Raw genomic sequence first — 19,504 nt, forward strand, 5'->3', positions numbered from 1 at the left:
CAAGGTGCCAAGAAATCAAATGGTTTTATCCAAGGTCACACTCCTTAACAACAAAGGAAAATAAACATCCACCAAGCATACGCTCTACCCCAGTCATTCTCGCTCCTCATGACTCAGCAGGAGAGATCTCAGTCTGCATTTTTGCTGTTGGGTTGAAGTCAGTTGCCAAGTTTACACAGTTAAGTAGGGAAACAGATTTGCTCAGAGGGCTCTCTGACCCAAACCGGTGCTCTTTCCAATGCAGTCTGCACAAGGCAATTTGCATCCATCCTCCTCTAACTTCTAGTCCTTCTCCGTGTTCCCCTTCCCTTCTGCTTGTTCCTCTCAGGGTCTTTTCCCAGTCCTCTTCCTCCAGCTCTTCCAGGGCTCTGGTTACATGGTTCTTTAGTAAAAATAGCCTGACGGATATTAGACTGCTATTCCTACTATGTAGTTCTTCCTGTAACTGTTACATAACTGTGGTCACTAATCGATGAGCCAGAGTTTTCCTATTTTGCTTTTACCATTGGAAACCAATTGGCTGGTGCGCTGAGCACTTTGCCAAGGGATTGCCAGCTGCCATTTATAGTGTTTTTCATTTTAAAAACCAGAAATCCATGAGTCAGTGAATAAAGAGATGCAAAATTATGGATACCTCTCATTGCCTTCCAATCCTCTGTTGGGTTTTTAATAATGGATCAAAGCTTAACTACCAGCTTTGAAGACTTAGTATGATGTAGGAGTCAGAGAGATTCACTTCCTAAAAATTCATCACCAAAACCCTGGGCTCCTGCTTGCCTTGAGCTTCACCATCCTCTCTAAAACTCATTGCCATCGAGTTGATTCCAACTCACAGTGACCCTATAGGGCAGAGTGGAACTGCCCCATAGGGTTTCCAAGGAGCGCCTGGTGGATTCGAACTGCTAACGTTTTGGTTAGCAGCTGAACTCTTTTTTTTTTTTTAAATCTTGAATTTACTGTGAATGTTAAATGTTTTCCATAGATTACCTTCTTAGTACCTATATTTTATTAGCTATATTATAATGTAAGTATTAAATGCTTGAAAAGTACTAAAAGTATTAGGATTTTTCCCCAATTCACACATAATTATACCTTCCTTCTTTCCCAGCCTTCCTTATCCTTGTTTTTTATTTTTTTATTATTTTTTATTGGGTTTTAAGTGAAAGTTTACAAATCAAGTCTGTCTCTCTTACAAAAATTTATATATGCCCTGCTATGTACTCCTAGTTGCTCTCCCCCTAATGAGATAGCACACCCCTCTCCACCCTGTATTCCCCATGTCCATTCAGCCAGCTTCTGTCCCCCTCTGCCTTCTCATCTCCCCTCCAGACAGGAGCTAGCGGCTGTACTCTTAACCGCTACACCACCAGGGTTTCCCATCATCCTCTCTGGAAAGGAGAAATATTAGCAAATTGTCTATGTCCAAACATGATTGCTTTATCTCATTCTTCCATTCAACTGTAGAATTTATTTGATATTTTAGGAAACATTTTTTAATGCAAATGATCTAGTTATATTATAACCCTAAAGTGGCAGAAGCCAGTGGTTCCGACTTCTTGAACCTTCAGAGATCAGCCCCTCATGCCCCGTTTGAGGAGGAGCTGGCTGCTATGAGATATTTACTTAGAAGGTGCTGGGCTTCTACAGCTTGGAGCTGCAGCTGTGTCAGAAAGCCTGCCCGTCAGGTCCAGTGCCAGAGCCCAAGCCCTTGGCAGATGGAGACAGCACTGCAGAAACGGACGGGCATCTGCAGTGGGCAGGGAGCCTCTCCGTGCAGACCCTGGCCCTTTACAGATGCCTGACAGCAGGGTTCTGTTCCCCTAGTTCAGCTATCTGCCCCAGCCCTCTATTCTTGCAATCTGTTTTCTTCAGAGCTGTTGAGAATTTCCTTTCCAGGCCTTGCCATTACGGCTTCATTTAGATTGTGGGTATCTTGGCACTCGTGATGTAGCTGCCCATTTGCTAGCCAGTTGGGTGGCTCTGGCATGGAGCCATGATGATTCCTTTGATGGGAACTAGGGGGTCATTACCTCATCCCAGGGGCAGACTTAGTTGGAAACAGAAAATTCCAGAGACCACACCACAGGGAAAATAAACACAGGCCAATAGGAGGCAGAGGAGGCTGTTTAAGAAATGGCACAGGACTGGAAATTGGGAAATTATCTCTGCTACCTGATAATAGTGTGACTTTGGGGCTGAGGCTTCTCTGGGCTGTGTCTCATTTCTCCATCTCTGAGATGAAAAATTTGGCTCAATCTGTCTCCTAGTAGGTCCCTTCTGGTTCATGCTAAGGCCAAAGGCCAAGAGACAACTGGGTGGGCTGAAGAGAAATCAGGCAGCTGACTTGGAAGAAAGCCTGGCGTTCTGTGGAATCTGATTTGGTATGCAAAACTCTAACGGGAAGTCCTTGACTTCCCATGAGCTTGATGAAATGAAGTCCAGCAGAGGCTGGGGAGAAGCTGCCTACAGGGTCCCTGGGCTCGGTTGTTAAGGTACCACCAAGACGGTAGGTAGGCCATGGGCTGCTCAGGCTGAGGCATCTCCCTTTCTCATTACCTATCTTCTTTCCCTTTGGCCTCCAGGGCAAGGACCAGCTGGATATGCTGCATTCCATACTCAACCAAAAAGAAGACTAAGGAAAGTGCATAGTCACCCTGGGCGAAGGTAATTAACACTTGGAGAAGCAGGGAGCCTTCAAGCACTTTTAAGAGAAAGAGGGTGGGGGGAGCTGGGATAGGAACTAGAAGAATAGAGAGGAGGGTTAGGCCATCCCTTTGATCCTCATTCTCCTTGGGTTCTACCCAAGACACTTCCCATCAGGCCAACAACCAAGGTGTGCGTTTCGGCCTCAGATGTGGGGAGGCACGAAGGACACAGATAATCATTTAATTCTAGAGATACTCTGGAACAGAGTCCCCAGACCTCCAGGCCCCTGAGAAAACGCCATGCCAGCCGGTTAAGGGGTGAGGATCCATGGGGGCACTACATGGCCATACTAGGTGTGAATTATATTTAAAAACCATTGGACCGCGGAGTGAGTGATAATGTCATCTTTCTTTTTTTTTTTTTTTTTTTGGTAAAAACGTATATAACAAACCATTTTCCAATTCAACAATTTATACATGTACAAGTCAATGAGAGGATATGATTTTTTAAAAGACAAGATGATTAAGTTAACTAAATATTTTCCCCTTTCTTGGCCCAGCTCCAGGAATTTCGTATCCTTTTATGTCTTTTTGATACATGGAATGGTAACATGGGGAGCTAATTGTTAACTGAAAAACAAAAACGTAATGATTATTTAGCCTTTCGTAGGTCATATAGTAGATGACAGCATCTGATAGCAAAGCACAATACCCCCAAAAATTCACACCCTTTGTTGTCGAGTCGATCCTGACTCATAGCCAGCCTATAGGACAGAGTAGGTCTACCCCATAGAGTTCCCAGGGAGTGGCTGGTGAATTCAAACTGCTGACTTTTTGGTTAGCAGCCAAGCTCTTAACCGCTGTGTCATAACCCTTTCTTCATGAGAAGCTTTCATTTCAGGCCATTTGGAGCCATTTTGTCTGGGAGGCTGGAACTGTGGTTTTGTTCTTGTTTTTTTAACAATAGAAACAGAAAACAGTGTTCACTTTATAATCTGACTCTTGGAATGGGGGCCCTGTGCTTCACAAGTCAGAGCCAAAAGTGAGGTGGCCTCTGACCTTCGCCACAGTTCTTCCATTGGATGCCAGGGTTACTCGAGGGTTCTCCCGTCTGTCCCTCAGGACTCATACAGCCTTGGCCACCAGCTTTTCACACTTATCCAGGTTATAACCAGAGGCACTGATTTTAGTGTGCGGGAATGAAGGTGGCTCCTGGGGTGTTGCCGAAAGCTCAAGGGAGAGTTCTGTGGCCAGCCCCCACCCTGCAAAAAAATACAAGGGAAGTTGGGCCCAGACTAGGTCTGAACAGCCTGGGGCATTCGCGTGGGAGGGGGGCAGCCTGTAAGTGCCCTTGTGTGCTGCTTGAGGCCTGGGTTAAGCCTTTTCCTTCTTGCTAGGAGGGCCAAAAGGAGCCCTGGTGGTGCAAACAGTTAAGCGCTCAGCTGTTAACTGAAAGGTTCAAACCCATCCAGTAGCTCTGCGGCACAAAGACCTGGCGATCTGCTTCCATAAAGATTATAGCCAAGAAAACCCTGTGGGGCACTGCCTTTCCCATAACCAGCTGAGTCCACCCCTGGGGGCAGTTTAGTATTGATCTAGATAGGGGTCCACTGTCAAGATTTGAGATTAAAAAAAATGAGGGGAAAACTCACAACATCAGTGCCAACACATTAAAAAGACAACCACTGAATAAAAACTAACCCGGCCTCCCCCGCTAAGTTCTTCCTTCCAGCCTAGGGCATCTCCAGACGGTTGGAAAGGGCACATATTGAAATCTAATCCCAGAAACTGGCTCTCCTGAGCACTGTGTGTGTGTGTGGCAGAGGAGAGGGGACCCACGGACCCACCTTCAGGTCCACACTGCAAAACAAAGCAGATTGTTGAAAGCAGCGAATATTTATTGAGTAATTACTTGCTCAGCACCAGGCACTGTTATTAGTGTCTTAAATGTATTAACTCTTTTAATCCTCAACAAAAGGAGCCTAGGTGGCATAGTGGTTAAGCGCTCAGCTGTGAACTGAAAGGTCAGCAGTTCAAACCTACCAGCAGCTCCATGGGAGAAAGATGTGGCAGTCTGCTTCCGTAAAGATATACAGCCTTGGAAGCCGTATGGGGCGGTTCCACCCTGTCCTATAGGGTCGCCATGAGTCAGAATCGTGTAGTCCTCAAAAGGCTGAGGTGGGGGTGTCTTCATCCCCGTCTTGTAGATGAGTCTCAGGTTAAGTACATGCCCAGCGTCACATGGCTACTAAGTGCCAGAATCAGGATTTCAACCCAGGCAGGCTGGCCCCACAGTCTGTGCGCTTAGCCCTATGCCCTCCACCTGTATCGCCAAACTAGAAAAGCATCTAGATAAGGCTCTGGAAAAACAGATTGCTTGTCCCCTGGGTTGGAGGAGCTGGAAGGAGGGAGGATCTCTGCCCACTTTGCTCCCTGGAATCTCTGCAGAGCAAACGTTGACTGCATGCCTTCTCCCGTTCCTTCTGTGTATAGCACTGTCCTCTTCCATAAGCCAGAGCACAGCCACAGTACCAGCGAGTGCTGACTGGTCCCTCATCCACCCATCCTGTGCCTTTGCTGTGGTGTACCGTTGACCTCATCCTCTGAACCACATGCAGGTGACAGCCGGTTGGTCTGTGCTGCCCATGGTGGGGACTTTGGCAACCGACGTACCCCTAGGCCAAGGAGGCTCCCAGTTTGGCACAAAATGCATAGCTTGATAATGTCCTTTAACTAGAAATACTTAAAGGAGAAACCTGCCAACACTAGCTACATGTCTGATTTTTTGTTAGGGTTATGAATTAACTTCCTCAAACACAGGAATGCTTTTGGGTCCTTTCCTGTGGTCTGGGGGAGAAAGTGAGGGTTGCAGCATTTAAGAGAGAGCAGGGGACTTTGGGCCCAAACCCTAACCCAGGCCAGTCCTCAGGGTAGAGATGATGCGGGTTAGCATCCGGAGGGCCCTACCCACAGGAGGGCACGCAGCCAGCGGTGGGCAGCAGCCAACAGCAGTGACGTCTGCCCCTACTTCTGCTTGGGCACCGGAATGGCTTGAGCTGTCAGGTTCCGCTGCTGCAGCAGAGGTGGTGACCAGGAAGCTGGGGTGAAATTCTTGGGAATGTGTGGGAGGATGTTCTACCATATTGCTTGTTGCAAACTGCAATTCTGGGCACTTCTGCCTGGGCCCTGCCTCAGAGCCACAGGCTGAGACCTGACTGGGCAGGGTCCTTCTGCCCCATGTCGGAGGTTCTCGAGAGCTTCTACAGCCCCAGCTGTAGCCCACCCTGTCTTCTCCATAATTGAAATGGGCCAGTTCCCAGGGTGATATTCCAAGTATTGAACAGTTGGGAAGGCATGAGCACCAGCAAATTCTAAGGGACTCGTGCAATTGGATGGAGGTCCTTGAGCTGTCTGGGCCCTGGAAGGTGTTAACCCCTTTGTTGCTGGACCTTAGGGGTGTTTGGGGGAGGGCTCAGGGATGCCAATGTGGGAAGTGAACTCAGGGCAGGTGCTGTCAACCAGTTGGTATGAAGGAATGACAATGTTTTCAAGATGAAGTCACCACCATACCAGTGTGGAGAGGCGGAATCTGGCCTCAAGCGGATAAAGGAGGAATGGAACAGGGGTCTCCAGATCTTTGGAAAAGATAGGCGATAACTTTTTGGAAACTTGCATATGTAGCAAAAAAGCGCAATAACAGCAGTTATTCAATACTAGTTGATACAGTTGCATTTGAACTATTCGTTTTCTTCAGAGGCAATAGGGAAGATGAAGCATCAAACCTGAGAACCTTTGGATATAAGTGAGTGACCCCAGTGGACACTGTGGGTTTAGCATAGTCATGTTGCCATGGTTGGGCGTAGGCAGTGGACGGAGGCTCAGCCAGGGGCGTTTCCTCAACAGTGGCTGAGAGCTGAGGCCGTTCACTCTGCAAAGGCCCAGCGCTGAGCTCCAAGTCAGAGAGAGCTCCACTGGCCTGGCCACCAGAAGGAAAGCAGGGGAGTCAGATGACTATTTAAATTTATGGAAAGCATGAAAGCCAAGTTGCCACAGGCTGCCTGTGAGTAACCTCATATTCACTGGCTTCTCGGGGTTATCAGGAGCCAACACGGGATCTAACACAGCAGCTCCCTCTCCTCCAGGGTCCCACGATTTAGTCCTAGGGATGGGCACTGATGCAGGTTCACCCTGGTGGTGTTTTCTGTCCCAAACAGAGGCTTGGCCCTATAAAGACCTGTGGTGAGGCTGAAGTCTGGCCCCAAGGTGGTGGTCCCCATCACCCCAGGCTTCAGGCTTGACTCAGTTTCCTTCTTGGTCCCTGCTGGCTTCCCCCACCTATTCAGACACCAATAAGTGAAAGAGGCAGACAGGGCCTTTCTGTGCATCTTCAGCTTCTCCAGCCCTTCCAAGGCGGGGGAAAGACTACCCAGCCCTTGAGCAGTGCAAGAGTTCCTCCGGCTGCCTTGGCCTGGGAAGACAGCCCTGAGCTAGACCGGGGAATTCAATTGCACGGTATCCGTGGTCACAGGGCTAGCGGCGGGCTCAGCCTGTCTCCAGCACTGACGCCTCTGTGACAGCAACTCATGCTACATCTTGAGATGGCTCCCTCCCCCAAGGTCCCCAAATGTTCCATTGCAATGCCTCCTATTCAGTCTTTTCGGTCATATCATCCCCACCCCCAAATTTTATACACGTTTTCATTGTAGGTAATTGAGGAAATAATAAAAAGTATTTAAACACCATTTCATTACTTGCAGATTATCACTGTTAGAATTTTCATGTATTTCTTTTGAGTGTTTTTCTCTCTCTATGTATATACGTGTATATGTGTGTGTGTGTGTATATACACATATTTCTGTAAAAAATTAGCATAGCACGCTTACTAAAATATCTCATGGGAGGAGGGCACAGCTGGCAAATAAAGGTGGAAGGTATGCGTTATTTGTGTAAAAATATGGTATAAGGATTCTGACTCATGGCTACCCCACGTGTCAGAATAGAACTGTGCTCCATAGGGTTTTCTTTTTTTTGGTAAAAATATACACTGGAAAACACACACCAATGAAGCAATTTTTACATGTACAATTCAAGGATATTGATTATATTCTTTAAGTTGTGCAACCATTCTCACTATCCTTTTCCAAATTATTCCACCACCATTAAGATAAACTCACTGCCCATAAGCTTTTCATCTAATCTTTCAAGTTGCTATTGTCAGTTTGATCCCTTATAGATAGATAACTCTTTAGAAGAGCACAATGCTCAAGACAGACATTTGTTACTAATTAAGCTAAACTATTGTTTGGTTTAAAGATGACTCAGTGGATAGTTATTATTCAAGTTTTAAAGATTATCTCAGGGCAATAGTTTCAGGGGTCATCTAGCTTCAGTGGCTCTAGAAAGCCTGGATTCCATGATAATCTGAAATTTTGTTCTATATTTTCCTGGTTTTGATCAGGATTCTTCTGTAGAATCTTTGATCAAAACGTTCTGTAATGGTAGCTGGACACCATCCAGTTCTTCTGGTCTCATGGCAAAGGAGGCACTTGTTCGTGGAGGCAATTAGACATGTATTCCATTTCCTCCTTTGATTGCTGCCTCTCCTTCTCCCTCTGCTGCTCCAGGTGAATAGAGGCCAATTGTTGTACCTTGGATGACCACTTACAAACTTTTAAGATCCAGGCACTATGAAATGAACAGGGAGATAGAACAAAAACTAAAAACAATGTTAGACCAATTGACTGGGATGTCCCATGGAACCAAGCCCCTAAATCTCCAAACCAGGAAATCAATCCCACGAGGTGCTTAGTTGTACACAAGCCGCCTCAGCAGCTGCTCTTTGTCGTTGTTGCATTTACCAATTCAACCTTTCCACAGGATTTTCGACAGCTGATTTTTCCTAAGTAGATCCACAAGCCTTCTTCTAAGGCATCTCTGGGTGGACTCAAACTGCCAACCTTTCAGTTAGCAGCAGAGCATTAACTATTTGCACTACCAGGGACTCTACATACACACATACAGATTAGTATTATTATTATTTTTTACAAAATTGATTTTTCATAAATTTTTCATTATATTACAAACATTTCCCTAATATCATTCATTCATTCATTAACACCTACCATGTGCCAGGCACTTTTCTATGTGTTGGGAATAGATCAGTGACCAAAATTCCTCCCCTCTCTAATCTCTAAAATTTGTAGAAAACTTCAGCACCTCAACAACAAAAAGACAAACAACCCAATTTAAAAATGGGCAAAGAACATGAACAGACACTTCACCGAAGAAGACATTTGAGCAGCTAACAGACACATGAAGAGATGTTCATGATCATTAGCCATTAGAGAGATGTTAACCAAAACTACAATGAGATACCATCTCACCCTTGCAAAAATGGCACTAATTAAAAAAAAAACAGAAAACAACAAATGCTGGTGAGGCTGTGGGGAGATTGGAACTCTTATGCACTGCTGGTGGGAATGTAAAATGGTACACTATGGAAAACAGTATGGTGCTTCTTTAAAAAGCTAGGAATAGAAATACCATATGATCCAGCAACCCCACTCCTAGGAATATACCCTAGAGAAATAAGAGCCGTGACAAGAATAGATACATGCACACTCACGTTCATTGCAGCATAATTCACAATTGCAAAAAGATAGAAACAACCTAAGTGTCCATCAACAGATGAATGGATAAACTGTGGTACATACACACAATGGAACACTACACAACAATAAAGAATAATGATGAACCTGTGAAACATCTCACAACATGGATGAATTTGGAGGATTTTATGCTGAGTGAAATGTCAGCCACAAAAGGACAAGTATTGTATGAGACCACTATTCATTTACACACAGAAAGAAACATTTTTTTGGTGGTTACCAGGGATGGGAGGACTAGGGAGGGAAAATCGCTAACTAGTGAATAGACATGAGTTAACTCTGGTGCAGGGAAAAGCAGGACACAATATGGGGGAAGTCAGCACAACATGACCAAGGCAAAGAAAGACACTGAGAGGTACGCAAGAACAAAAAACAATGAAGGTAAATACTGTAACTACACAGTCCTGCAACAACTATAATAAACGGTAATTTATGAGTGGATACATAGGTAGATATGTACCCTGAACAGGTGTGGAAGGGTGTATGGAAGTCCACCCACATGCATATAGAGGTTTGGCTGTGGATATTTCTACACACATATTTGTATGTGCTGTGCATTTATTCATATACATAATAGAGCACAACACGGGGCATAGTCATGGAAAAAACCTAGACATAACCAAACATCTTGTGGGACTGAGTCACTGGGCTTGAAGGCTAAGGACCACAGTCCCGGAGGGACATCTAGTTCAGCTGGTACAACATAGTTCATAAAGAAAACATTCTACATCCTACTTTGGAGAGTAGCATCTGGGGTCTTAAAAGCTTGTAAGTGACTATCTAAGATAAGACTATTGGACTCTTTCCATCCGGAGCAAGGGAGAGTGAAGAAAACCAAAGACTCAAGGAAATAATTAGTCCAAAGGACTAATGGACCACAGGAATCACAGCCTCCACCAGTCTCAGACCAGATGGTGCCCAGCTACCGCTACCGACTGTTCTGACTAGGATCACAACAGAAGGTCCTGGTTAGAGTGCTGGGGGGCAGGGGGGCGTAGAAAAAGATTCAAATTAATAAAAACCAGGTTTACTGGTCTGAGAGAGACTGGAGGATCCCTCGAGACCATAGCCCTTGAATACCCTTCCAACTCGGAACTGAAGTCATTCCTGGAGATGACCTTTCAGCCCGATAACAGACAGCCTATAAATAAACAATAACATGCATAAGGAAACTATTCCTTAAACAATCACCTACATGAGACCAAAAGGGCAACATATGCCCAAAAGTAAAGATAGGAAGGGGCAGGAAAACCGGGAGGAATGGAAACGGTGACTCAGGGTAGTAATGGTGTCATGGAACAATTTGTGTATAAACTATTGAATGGGAAACTAATTCGTTCTGTAAACCTTCACCTAACGCACAATTACAAAAACAATACTGCTGTCTTGGAGCTTGCGTTCTAGTGGGGGAGGCAGACAGTCATTACATTTCAATTTATTTACATGTAGTTTTGTAAAAATTAAATCAGTATAAGAAATAATTTTCAGTGAGTACATGATCCTCTATTGCATGGATGACCTGCAGCTCCCAGGTAGCACAACTCTGTGAATAAGCTTGATGTGCAAACATTGCACCGTGGGCACCCGAGTGAAAGCAGGGTGGTGTTTGGCCTGATGGAAGAGGAAGCCCTGTAGAAAAAGGGCAAGAGGAACAAGATGGTAACAACAGAGGGAGTGACAGCCACGTACTTACTATGTGCCAAACACTGTCCTGAGCGGTTCCAAATATCTTAGTTCATTAATTCTCACAAGTCTATGCTATTGTTATTACCCATTCTCATATGTTACAGAGTAGAACTGCTCCATAGGATTTTCAATGGCTGTGATCTTTACAGAAGCAGATTGCCAGGTCTTTTCTTCATGGTGCCGCTGGATAGGTTTGAACTGCCAACCTTTAGGTTAGTAGTCTGGCACAAACAGTTTGCACCTCCCAGGGACCTTTTATTATAGGTTCTGTTATTATCCCAGGAGTCCTGGTGACATAGTAGTTAAAAGCTTGGCTAAAGATCGGGAGTTCAAATCCACCAGGTGCTCCTTGGAAAGCCTATGGAGCAGTTCCACTGTGTTGTATAGGGTCACTATGAGTCAGAATTGGCTCGAAGGCAACAGGTATTATTATGCCTATTTTATAGATGAGGAAACTAAGGAGCAAAGAGACTAACTTACTCAGGGTCACTCAGCTACGAGGTTGGGGGATGAGCTTGTGTGAAAGGTTCAGAGACATGTGTTGGCAGAAGAATGTGAGGTACATGACAGCTTTTAGCAGAAAGTCACCAGACACCCCGGGCCAGCTGCTAGGACATAGAGCATCTTCCTTGCCTTGTGTGCTCACTTAGACAGTTTTTGTTGCTGCTTGTTTTTAGAGTCTTTTCCTATTACCCTCTGTGAAAAATAATATGAAATAAATGCTTCTTACATAACAAACGACCTTCTCCACCGCTCCCCTCCCCAGTATAAAAACTGGTTTAGTAAACTGTCAATAAGGCAAGTATAGGTGTGTGGCAATAAATTGATCAACAGCGCTACCTAGTGGCTAATTCTTAGCACAACTTCTTTTTAAGTCTTTCTTTTTTCTTTTTTTAATCCCAGAAAGTAACAGCCTTTGGAGATCTTTAAGAGAAGAAAGAAGGAGGCCGGTATAATGGCTCGTCGCTATTACAGAGTTTTAACTCTTCATCTGATAATTCACTAAAGGACAAGCTAGAATGTAAATGCATTTTTGGATCGGTTGATGAAGACAGGACTGCTTACTTGTTATTATGTAGCCAGAAATCCACTCAGCCAGCACTTCATGGAAACTCTGTTGGGGCCAACCTCTGTGTGCTCTGGGTGCTGGGATGCAGAGGCCCATCCCTTGAAGAATTTAGATCTTGAGAAAGGAGTTACATGCACACGGCCTGTAGGTCAAGTTCACCCTGGCCACTGACCCCTACTTGCACCCACTGACCCTGCACACCTTTGAAAGCCACCGTAGAAATAAGCAGAACAAAACTGATTAGTGCCTCCATCTGGAAAATTCTGAGTTCCTCTGTAGAAAAAGCCACCTGAGCATAAACTGACCTTGGGCTAGAAAAATGCCCATCTTGTGTGGGAAGCCATTCCCCAAATACATCTTTCCTACAGTCATCTGAAATACTTCTCCACTTTTGCCACTGCCTGGAATTCCCTAGATCACAACACTTTTTGATTTAAAAACAAAAGCCAAAGCACTCTCAAGAAATGGAGACATCTCAAGGCATGGGAGGCAGCAGCCAGTCCTGTGTGTGTGCTCTGGTGTCCTCAAGATGCTTCTCTCATTGAGCCCCAGTTACCTCGGCTGGGCTTGGAAAGGGGCTGTTGTTAGAGGACAGACAGCCGTGGGGGGACTGAGATAAAGGACAGGCCTCGTGCGGGTACTACCAGTTAGTGCAGAGTCAGCTCCAACTCATGGTAACCCCATGGGGGTCAGAGTACAACTATGCTCCACAGGGTTTTCAATGGCTGATTTTTCGGAAGTAGATCTCCAGGCCTTTTTTCTGAGGCATCTCTGGGTGGTCTTGAACCACCAGTCTTTTGGTTAGCAGCCAAGTGCATTAACGGTTTGCACCACCTAGAGTTTCCGATCCCGGCACAGGCAAAGAAGGGCTCTTCTGGCTGCTGAAGGCCTTGGGAGACAAGAGGGGCTCAGGAGGGATGCCAGGCCGCTTCGAAAGCAAACTACCTTGAAAAGCTGTCTGGAGCCAGCCCTGTGCCGTGGAGAGGAACAGGTAGATTTCTTACCTCTTGTCTACCTCCATACACTGAGTACTCTTTCCCATCTCAGAGCACAGGCTCACAGGGACTCCAAAACCCAAGCCTCTCCTGAGGCTTCTGCCCAGGCACCACGGCAGGAAGGAGCAAGGGCGAGAGACCAGTTGTGGGGTGGGGACATTAGCACTTAAAACCCACGAGAAGAGTGGCCTGCGGTGAAACCTGCTGGAATCACAGAGAAACTGGATAACATTCCTTAAGTTTCTCACCTCCATTATCTAAGCCTATTAAGTCCTGAGCACGTTTTCAGGGAAGTGTCATGTACTAAAAGCAGAGATAGACTGTTGTCTTATTCAGTTCCATCCTGGGTTAATGGCCCTGGCGGCCGGGTCTGGGACCTAACCACCACACTCCGTATTCTGTGGAAAAAAGCTGTTTCATGTTCTGATTCGACACTTAGGAGCCTGTGGAAGATGACTTATTGGTGGATGCAGGACCCCTCTACTGGGGACAGGGGCTGCAGGGTGGATTGAACACAAGGAAGGGGTCTAAGGATGGGGCTGGGCGGGCCCTGAAGAAGACTAGGATTTAGATAGACATCGTCCCGTTCGATTCCAACAAACCCTTGTGACATAGGCATGGAATGAATGATTCCCATTTCACAGATAAGAAAACTGAGGTTTGAAGAAGCAGGGAACACACTGAGCCAAGGATAAGGACAAGGAGCAGCTGGGAGACTGGTATCCTGGCTATTCCACGAGGTGTTTGTATATGTCACTGTGTTAGATGTGGGTGAACGTCAATGGTTGAGATTTCCCTAAATGGCTTTCTCCTAAGCAGAGATGTCCTTACCTGGCTGAGGCTGCCTTCTCAGGGCGACTTTTGAGTTCATTCAATCCTTGACATCCTCCTCCTGACCATGGTGTCTGAAATTCCCACCGTTAAGATCACTGGCCCTGTTAACTCAGATGTCACCTACCATTAAGGGTTACCATGAAAAGCAGAGACCTGGGCGAGGAGGGGATGAGACCCGTTTATGACGGGAGGCTCCAGAGACAGCTGGCCAGTGCAGAAGTGGGGAGTCGACAGCATCTGGTGGCAGAGGGCATGGAGAAGGGGCTTATTCGTGCTTCCTGGATCCCCCTAACAGTAACATCACCTTTAAGGCACTGCGCCAGGTCTGGCATTTGTGTGAGGCTGCAGTCCGCCCAGGCCACATTGGGGTAGGAGGGCAGAGTGACCCCCCAACTCAAGTTGGTGCAGACTGTGACCAGGATGGACTGAAGACAGTTTCCTCTCCCACTGTTTGCAAGGCCAGAAAGCCTGGATTCTCAGTGATCCTTAGAGAGAGAGAGAGAGAGAGAGAGAGAGAGATGTGATTGGGTTTCCCCGTGACCCTGTGGCCAAGGGCTCCTGGAGTCAGATTTAGACCACAGCTGCCTGTCCTCTCTCTGTCTCTCAGATCCGTGTGATCATCAAAGGAGATAAAGTCAAAGTAGGAACTGTGTGCGTGGAAAGGGTTAATTACATGCTGGCCGACTGAGGCCCCCAGAATGGCTTCATTATTTTCACATTTTAGGGGCTGCTCTGTGGACTCTAACCAGCCAACCAATCAGAGTGGAGACAATTCCTACTCATGGTGACCCCATGGGTGTCAGAATGGAACTGTACTCCATAGGGTTCTCAGAGGCTGACTTTTTGGAAGCAGATGGCCAGGTCTTTCTTCCGAGGCACATCTGGGGGGACTCAAACCACCAACATTGGCTGAGCGTGTTAACTATACCACCCAGGGTCTCTGTGGGCTCCAAAGGGCCCTCTCTCTTTTCTCTTTTTAACCTTTTATTTTCCAATGATTCTACCTGCCACTCTGAAGAGGTAAGCCACTCCCCCCTCTTCCTGAATGTGTTATTGTGCGTCCCAGCCCAAACTGCACGGCGGGGAGGGCTTTGTAGAACCCCATGCTTCCTCCACCCTAACACCCTCTGCTTCCAGGGGTCCTGCCTGCATCCCCCTGTGGGCATTGGTACTTTCGTGCTTGCCTCAGAGGTCCTCTGACTCAGAGAGTAACTGCCCCAGAGGTGGGCGCAAATGGGAGAGAAAAAGCTCGGTGCTCGGTGCTTAGGGCCGTACCCCTGTGCCTGGGAGATGTCTGGAGAATGGACAAACCTGAGCAACATCTTAGAAAACGCACCACAAATTAATTCCTGTGATCGCTGACAGTGGCCCAGCCAGAAGGTCCCAGGAAGACGCCTGCCCGTCAAGAGGCCCAGAGGTAGAAACCTAAGAGTCTGCTGGGAGACCCAGCCCCCGATTCATTGCAGCCCTTGGCAAGGTGGGGGCAGTCTCTAGGGAGATTTTTAAAAATATATGTATTTCTCTGTATCTATAAAGTAAAAAATTTACTTTTATAAAGTAAAAAATTTATATGTGCTCCTTAGAGAAAATTTAGGATATACATCTAAACACAATCTAAAAATCTCCCGCAGCTGCAGGACCCAGAGCTAACCATGGTTAATATTTTCAGTATACATCTCACCTTTCAGTCGCGTTGGTTGTAACATCCTCTCCTCCCCTCCAGCCCTTTCTGGGGATAAGAGTCTGTGCTGAAGGCGGCCATCCAGGTGAGGGCGCCCCAGAGCTGGACAGCAGCTGGTGCTAGCTGTAATTGTTCCCCCAAACCCAGAGGTCTGGTTCACAGTTCAGGCTACAATGGGATTGACCCTCTAAGCCCAGTGAAATCTGTTTCCCCTTGAAGTTAAAATACTTCTCCTTAGGAGTGAGGCCCTATTGTGTTGGAAATGATGACCAAGGAAAATCCATGCAGCAAAGCTGAATATGACGAAGAGAAGTGAAAAAATTCAGTGAAGAGATTTTTGCAAAATGCCAGGGACTCTACAGTGGGGAATATTGGAGAGCAAGTTAGACAGACCCATGTGAGGGGAGGGGCCACAGGGGATGGGGAGTTGTGTCCACACTCTCTGCCTTCCTCCTCCTCCCCAGCCTGATCTTCAGCCACCAGGGTGCCCTAGGGCTCAGTTCTAGCTCCCTGTTCCCTGGTTGCACATTAGTAGCACTGGGGAAGTTGTTAAAAGTGTGGAAGCTTCATCCTAGACAACTGAGTCGGGATCCTGGGGGTGGCCCAGTGTCAGTGTTTGTCAAAAGCTATCCTACAACCACAAAAGGCACGGCTCTACATGGTTGTTAGGGGTTGAAGTTAAGTCTCCCAAAAAGATCTGCTGAAGTCCTAACCCCTGGTACCTGTGAATGTGACCTTGTTTGGAAATAGGGTCTTGGAGGTGTTATCAAGTTAAGGTGAGGTTACTAGGGAAGGCCCTAATTCAGTATGACAGGGGCCCTGGTAGCACAGTGGTTAAGCGGTTGGCTGCTAACTGAAAGGTTGGCAGTTCAACTCCATCAGCCAGTTTGTGGGAGAAAGATGTGGCAGTCTCTTTCTGTAAAGGTTACAGCCTTGGAAGCTGTATGGGGCAGTTCTACTCTGTCCTATAGGGTCGTTATGAGTTGGAATTGACTCAACGGCAGTAGGTTTTTGTTTGGGTGATCTTATAAGAAAAGAGACGTAGAGGCAGACGCGTTGAAGGCCACGGAAGATGGAGGCAGAGTGGAATGAGGATTTTTCAAGCGAAGAAAAACATCGAGGATTGCCGGCAACCACCAGAAGCTAGGAAGAGGCGATGAAGCATCTTCCCTAGAGCCTTCAGAGAGATGGTGGCCTGCTGACACTTCATTTCAGACTTCTAGTCTCCAGAACCGTGAGACAATAAATCCCGGTTGTACAAAGCCATCTAGTGTGTGGTACTTTGTTCTAGCGGACCTAGGGAACGAATATAGTGGCCTTACCCTGTTCCACAGCTTTCAATATCAGCCATCTGCTGATGACCCTCAAGTTTTATCCTTCCAACCCTAGCGCGTACCCCAAGCCTTAGGCTTGTACATGCACTCGGGCAACTGACTTTCGTGCGATGCAGAAGGTTAACTAGGGCGTGTGCTTGGGATGGAAACCTGTGCCAGGGAAGAGAAGAAAGCAGGATTGGGCAGAGGGAGAAGATGGCTGTGATGCTTCAGCCAACATGGTGGGATGCTCTGAAGCTGGGCGTCCCTGAGAGTTACCCCAGGTTACACCCCTTCATCAGCCAGGCACCTGACACAGCACGCTCCACAGCCCGGGGAGGCACAGCCAGCATTCGTGGCGGATGTTACCAGACAGCAAACTGAACCAGCCCAAACACCGCTCTTAATCACCCCGTTACATCCCCCACCAACCCTGCCTTGAGTCTCCCCCACTTGGTCTATGGGCACATCTCCACCCAGTCACTCAGGCCCCCAACTTAGGAAGGATCCTTCATTCTTATCATGCCCCCCACCCCCCATTCCATCCCTCAGCAGAGTCAGTTGACTCTCACTCAAAAATGACGCCAATTTGTCTGCATTCTTCCAACTCCCCTGCTATCCCCCTGCCCAGCCGGCTGCCTGCTCCACACTCGCCTGCTTACAATTCCTGGTCCACACAGCACACAGATGGATCTTTAAAATCATAAGTCAGGCATGTCGCTCCCCTCTGGTGGTTTTGCATCACATTGTGAATAAAATCCAAAGGCTCTGCCTCCCTTTCTGATCCACCTCAGACCACTCCGCCCTTATTCAGCAAATTCTCTGTCCCTAAAACCTGCCAAATGTATCTACACCCCAGGGCCTTTGCACCTGCTGCGTCCTCTTGAAGAATGCTTTGCCCCAGACCTTGGGTGGCTAGAACCTTCCTATCAATCACGTTCAGTCTATATGCTCGATCCCCCAGGGCACTGCTGCATCCGCATGTTTCCTTTTCTGTGAAGCAGCTATTGCTACCTGATTTTTTCTTGGTTATGTGTGTGTGTCTCCCCAACTCGAGATGAAGCTCCAAGAGACTATGGGTCTCACTGGCCTTGTTCAGGCACCAGTTGCCAACTAGTTGATTCCAACTCATGATGACCCCATGCGTGTCAGAGTAGAGCTGTGTGCCATAGGGTTTTTTTATATGACCAGGCGTTTCTTCCGAGGTGCCTCTGGGTAAACTGGAACCACCAAACTTTCAGTTAGCTGCTGAGGGCATTAACCATGTGTGCCACCCAAGCACATAGTCCTTGTTGTTAGTTGACTCATGGCGACCCCATGTGTGTAGAGTAGAACTGCTCCATAGGGTTTTCAAGGCTGTGGCCTTTCAGAAACAGGTCACCAGGCCTGTCTTCTGAGGCACCTCTGGGTGGGTTCAAATCACCCATATTTTGGCCAGTAGTTGAGTGCTTAAACATTTGCACCACCAGGGACTCCATCAGACACTCAATAATTATCTGTGGAAGGAGAAAGAAGAAGGAAGGAAGGGAAGAAGGAAGGAAGGATGGACAAGGGAGGGAGGAAGGATGGAGGAGGGGTGGAGGAAGGAAGGGATGAAGGAGATGGGCTTTCTTCTTATAGTTTAAGTTCAATTTCACATGTATGAAAGGTAATATTCATCTCCCTGAAGCATGTGTACAGTTAGTTCACATGTACCAGCCAGGGTGGGCTGAGGCGGGGTGGGTGAGAATTACAGAGTGTGTCCTCCTGCAAAAGCTACGGCTTTTAAAGACCATCATGCCCTTAACACTGCAAGCCCCCAAAACAGACGGTTGTGCATTAACTTCGCCTGGGCATCTTTCAAAAAGGGAGGGTTTCCCAGGCCCCAGCCTCACAGCGTCTGGGTTATTGGATTGAGGGCAGAATTGTGGCCTGGAAAGATCTTCCACTGGGGGATTTGCTGAGGAGGGAGCCGGGCTTGCTCTGGCTGACCACTGACAATGCCTGAGGAGCTTCCTGGGGAACTTTCCTGAGGGCAGGGCCACAAAGCTGAGTGGAAGCAAGTCAGAACATGCCCTGGCAGGCTCTCTTCTCAACCCACGATGCATGCTTTCCTCATGTTTTTTGGAGCTATTTCCCGTACTTGCAAACCTTTCCCCCATTTGGGTCCTCTGAGGACTGACTTACGGGGAAATCTACACAATGTCCTGGTCTGTTTACTTCCTGATGTGGCAACAGGAAAGTGGATTCCAAGAAACAGATTCAGAGACCTGAAATTCCAGGGAGTTAGGAAAAAGGAGAATGAAGTTTAAAGGATCTGAAACAGAAGTTTTCTTTGCAAACATGCGAAGCACTGAAATTCCATCGTCCAGAGAGATCCCCGTCTCGTTCTGTTTTCTTCACCCTCCAGCTTAGGGCTGAACAGGAGAACACCACATCCCAGCAGCTGGACTTACCCCTCTGGGGTCCAGATTCTTCTCTGTTACCATCTGGGCTTAAGCCTCTGTTTGGCATAGGGTTTGGCATGGTTTTTCTAAGTAAATAATTGGAAAAATGCGATTTGCCTGATTTCTTAATTGCTTGCATGTTGCCATAAATTAGAAAGGTATCTGTTTCAGCAGCTGCTTTTTGTTT

The 19,504-nt window shown here is 47.0% G+C and overlaps 1 protein-coding gene across 1 annotated transcript in view; it reads left to right on the top strand.

Annotated features, from left to right (window-relative positions):
* Window positions 1–12,533, top strand: part of C15H13orf46 (chromosome 15 C13orf46 homolog) — a 31,846-nt gene extending 19,313 nt beyond the window's left edge. The window contains exons 7-8 of the mRNA XM_010593692.3: window positions 2,583–2,664; window positions 11,903–12,533. Coding sequence (XP_010591994.2) covers window positions 2,583–2,649 — 67 coding nt within the window. The 3' untranslated portion in view covers window positions 2,650–2,664; window positions 11,903–12,533. The remainder of the gene's footprint in view (window positions 1–2,582; window positions 2,665–11,902) is intronic.
* The last annotated feature ends 6,971 nt before the right edge of the window (window positions 12,534–19,504 follow it).

This window comes from Loxodonta africana, chromosome 15, assembly GCF_030014295.1.
Source record: "Loxodonta africana isolate mLoxAfr1 chromosome 15, mLoxAfr1.hap2, whole genome shotgun sequence".
Lineage (NCBI taxonomy): Eukaryota > Metazoa > Chordata > Mammalia > Proboscidea > Elephantidae > Loxodonta > Loxodonta africana.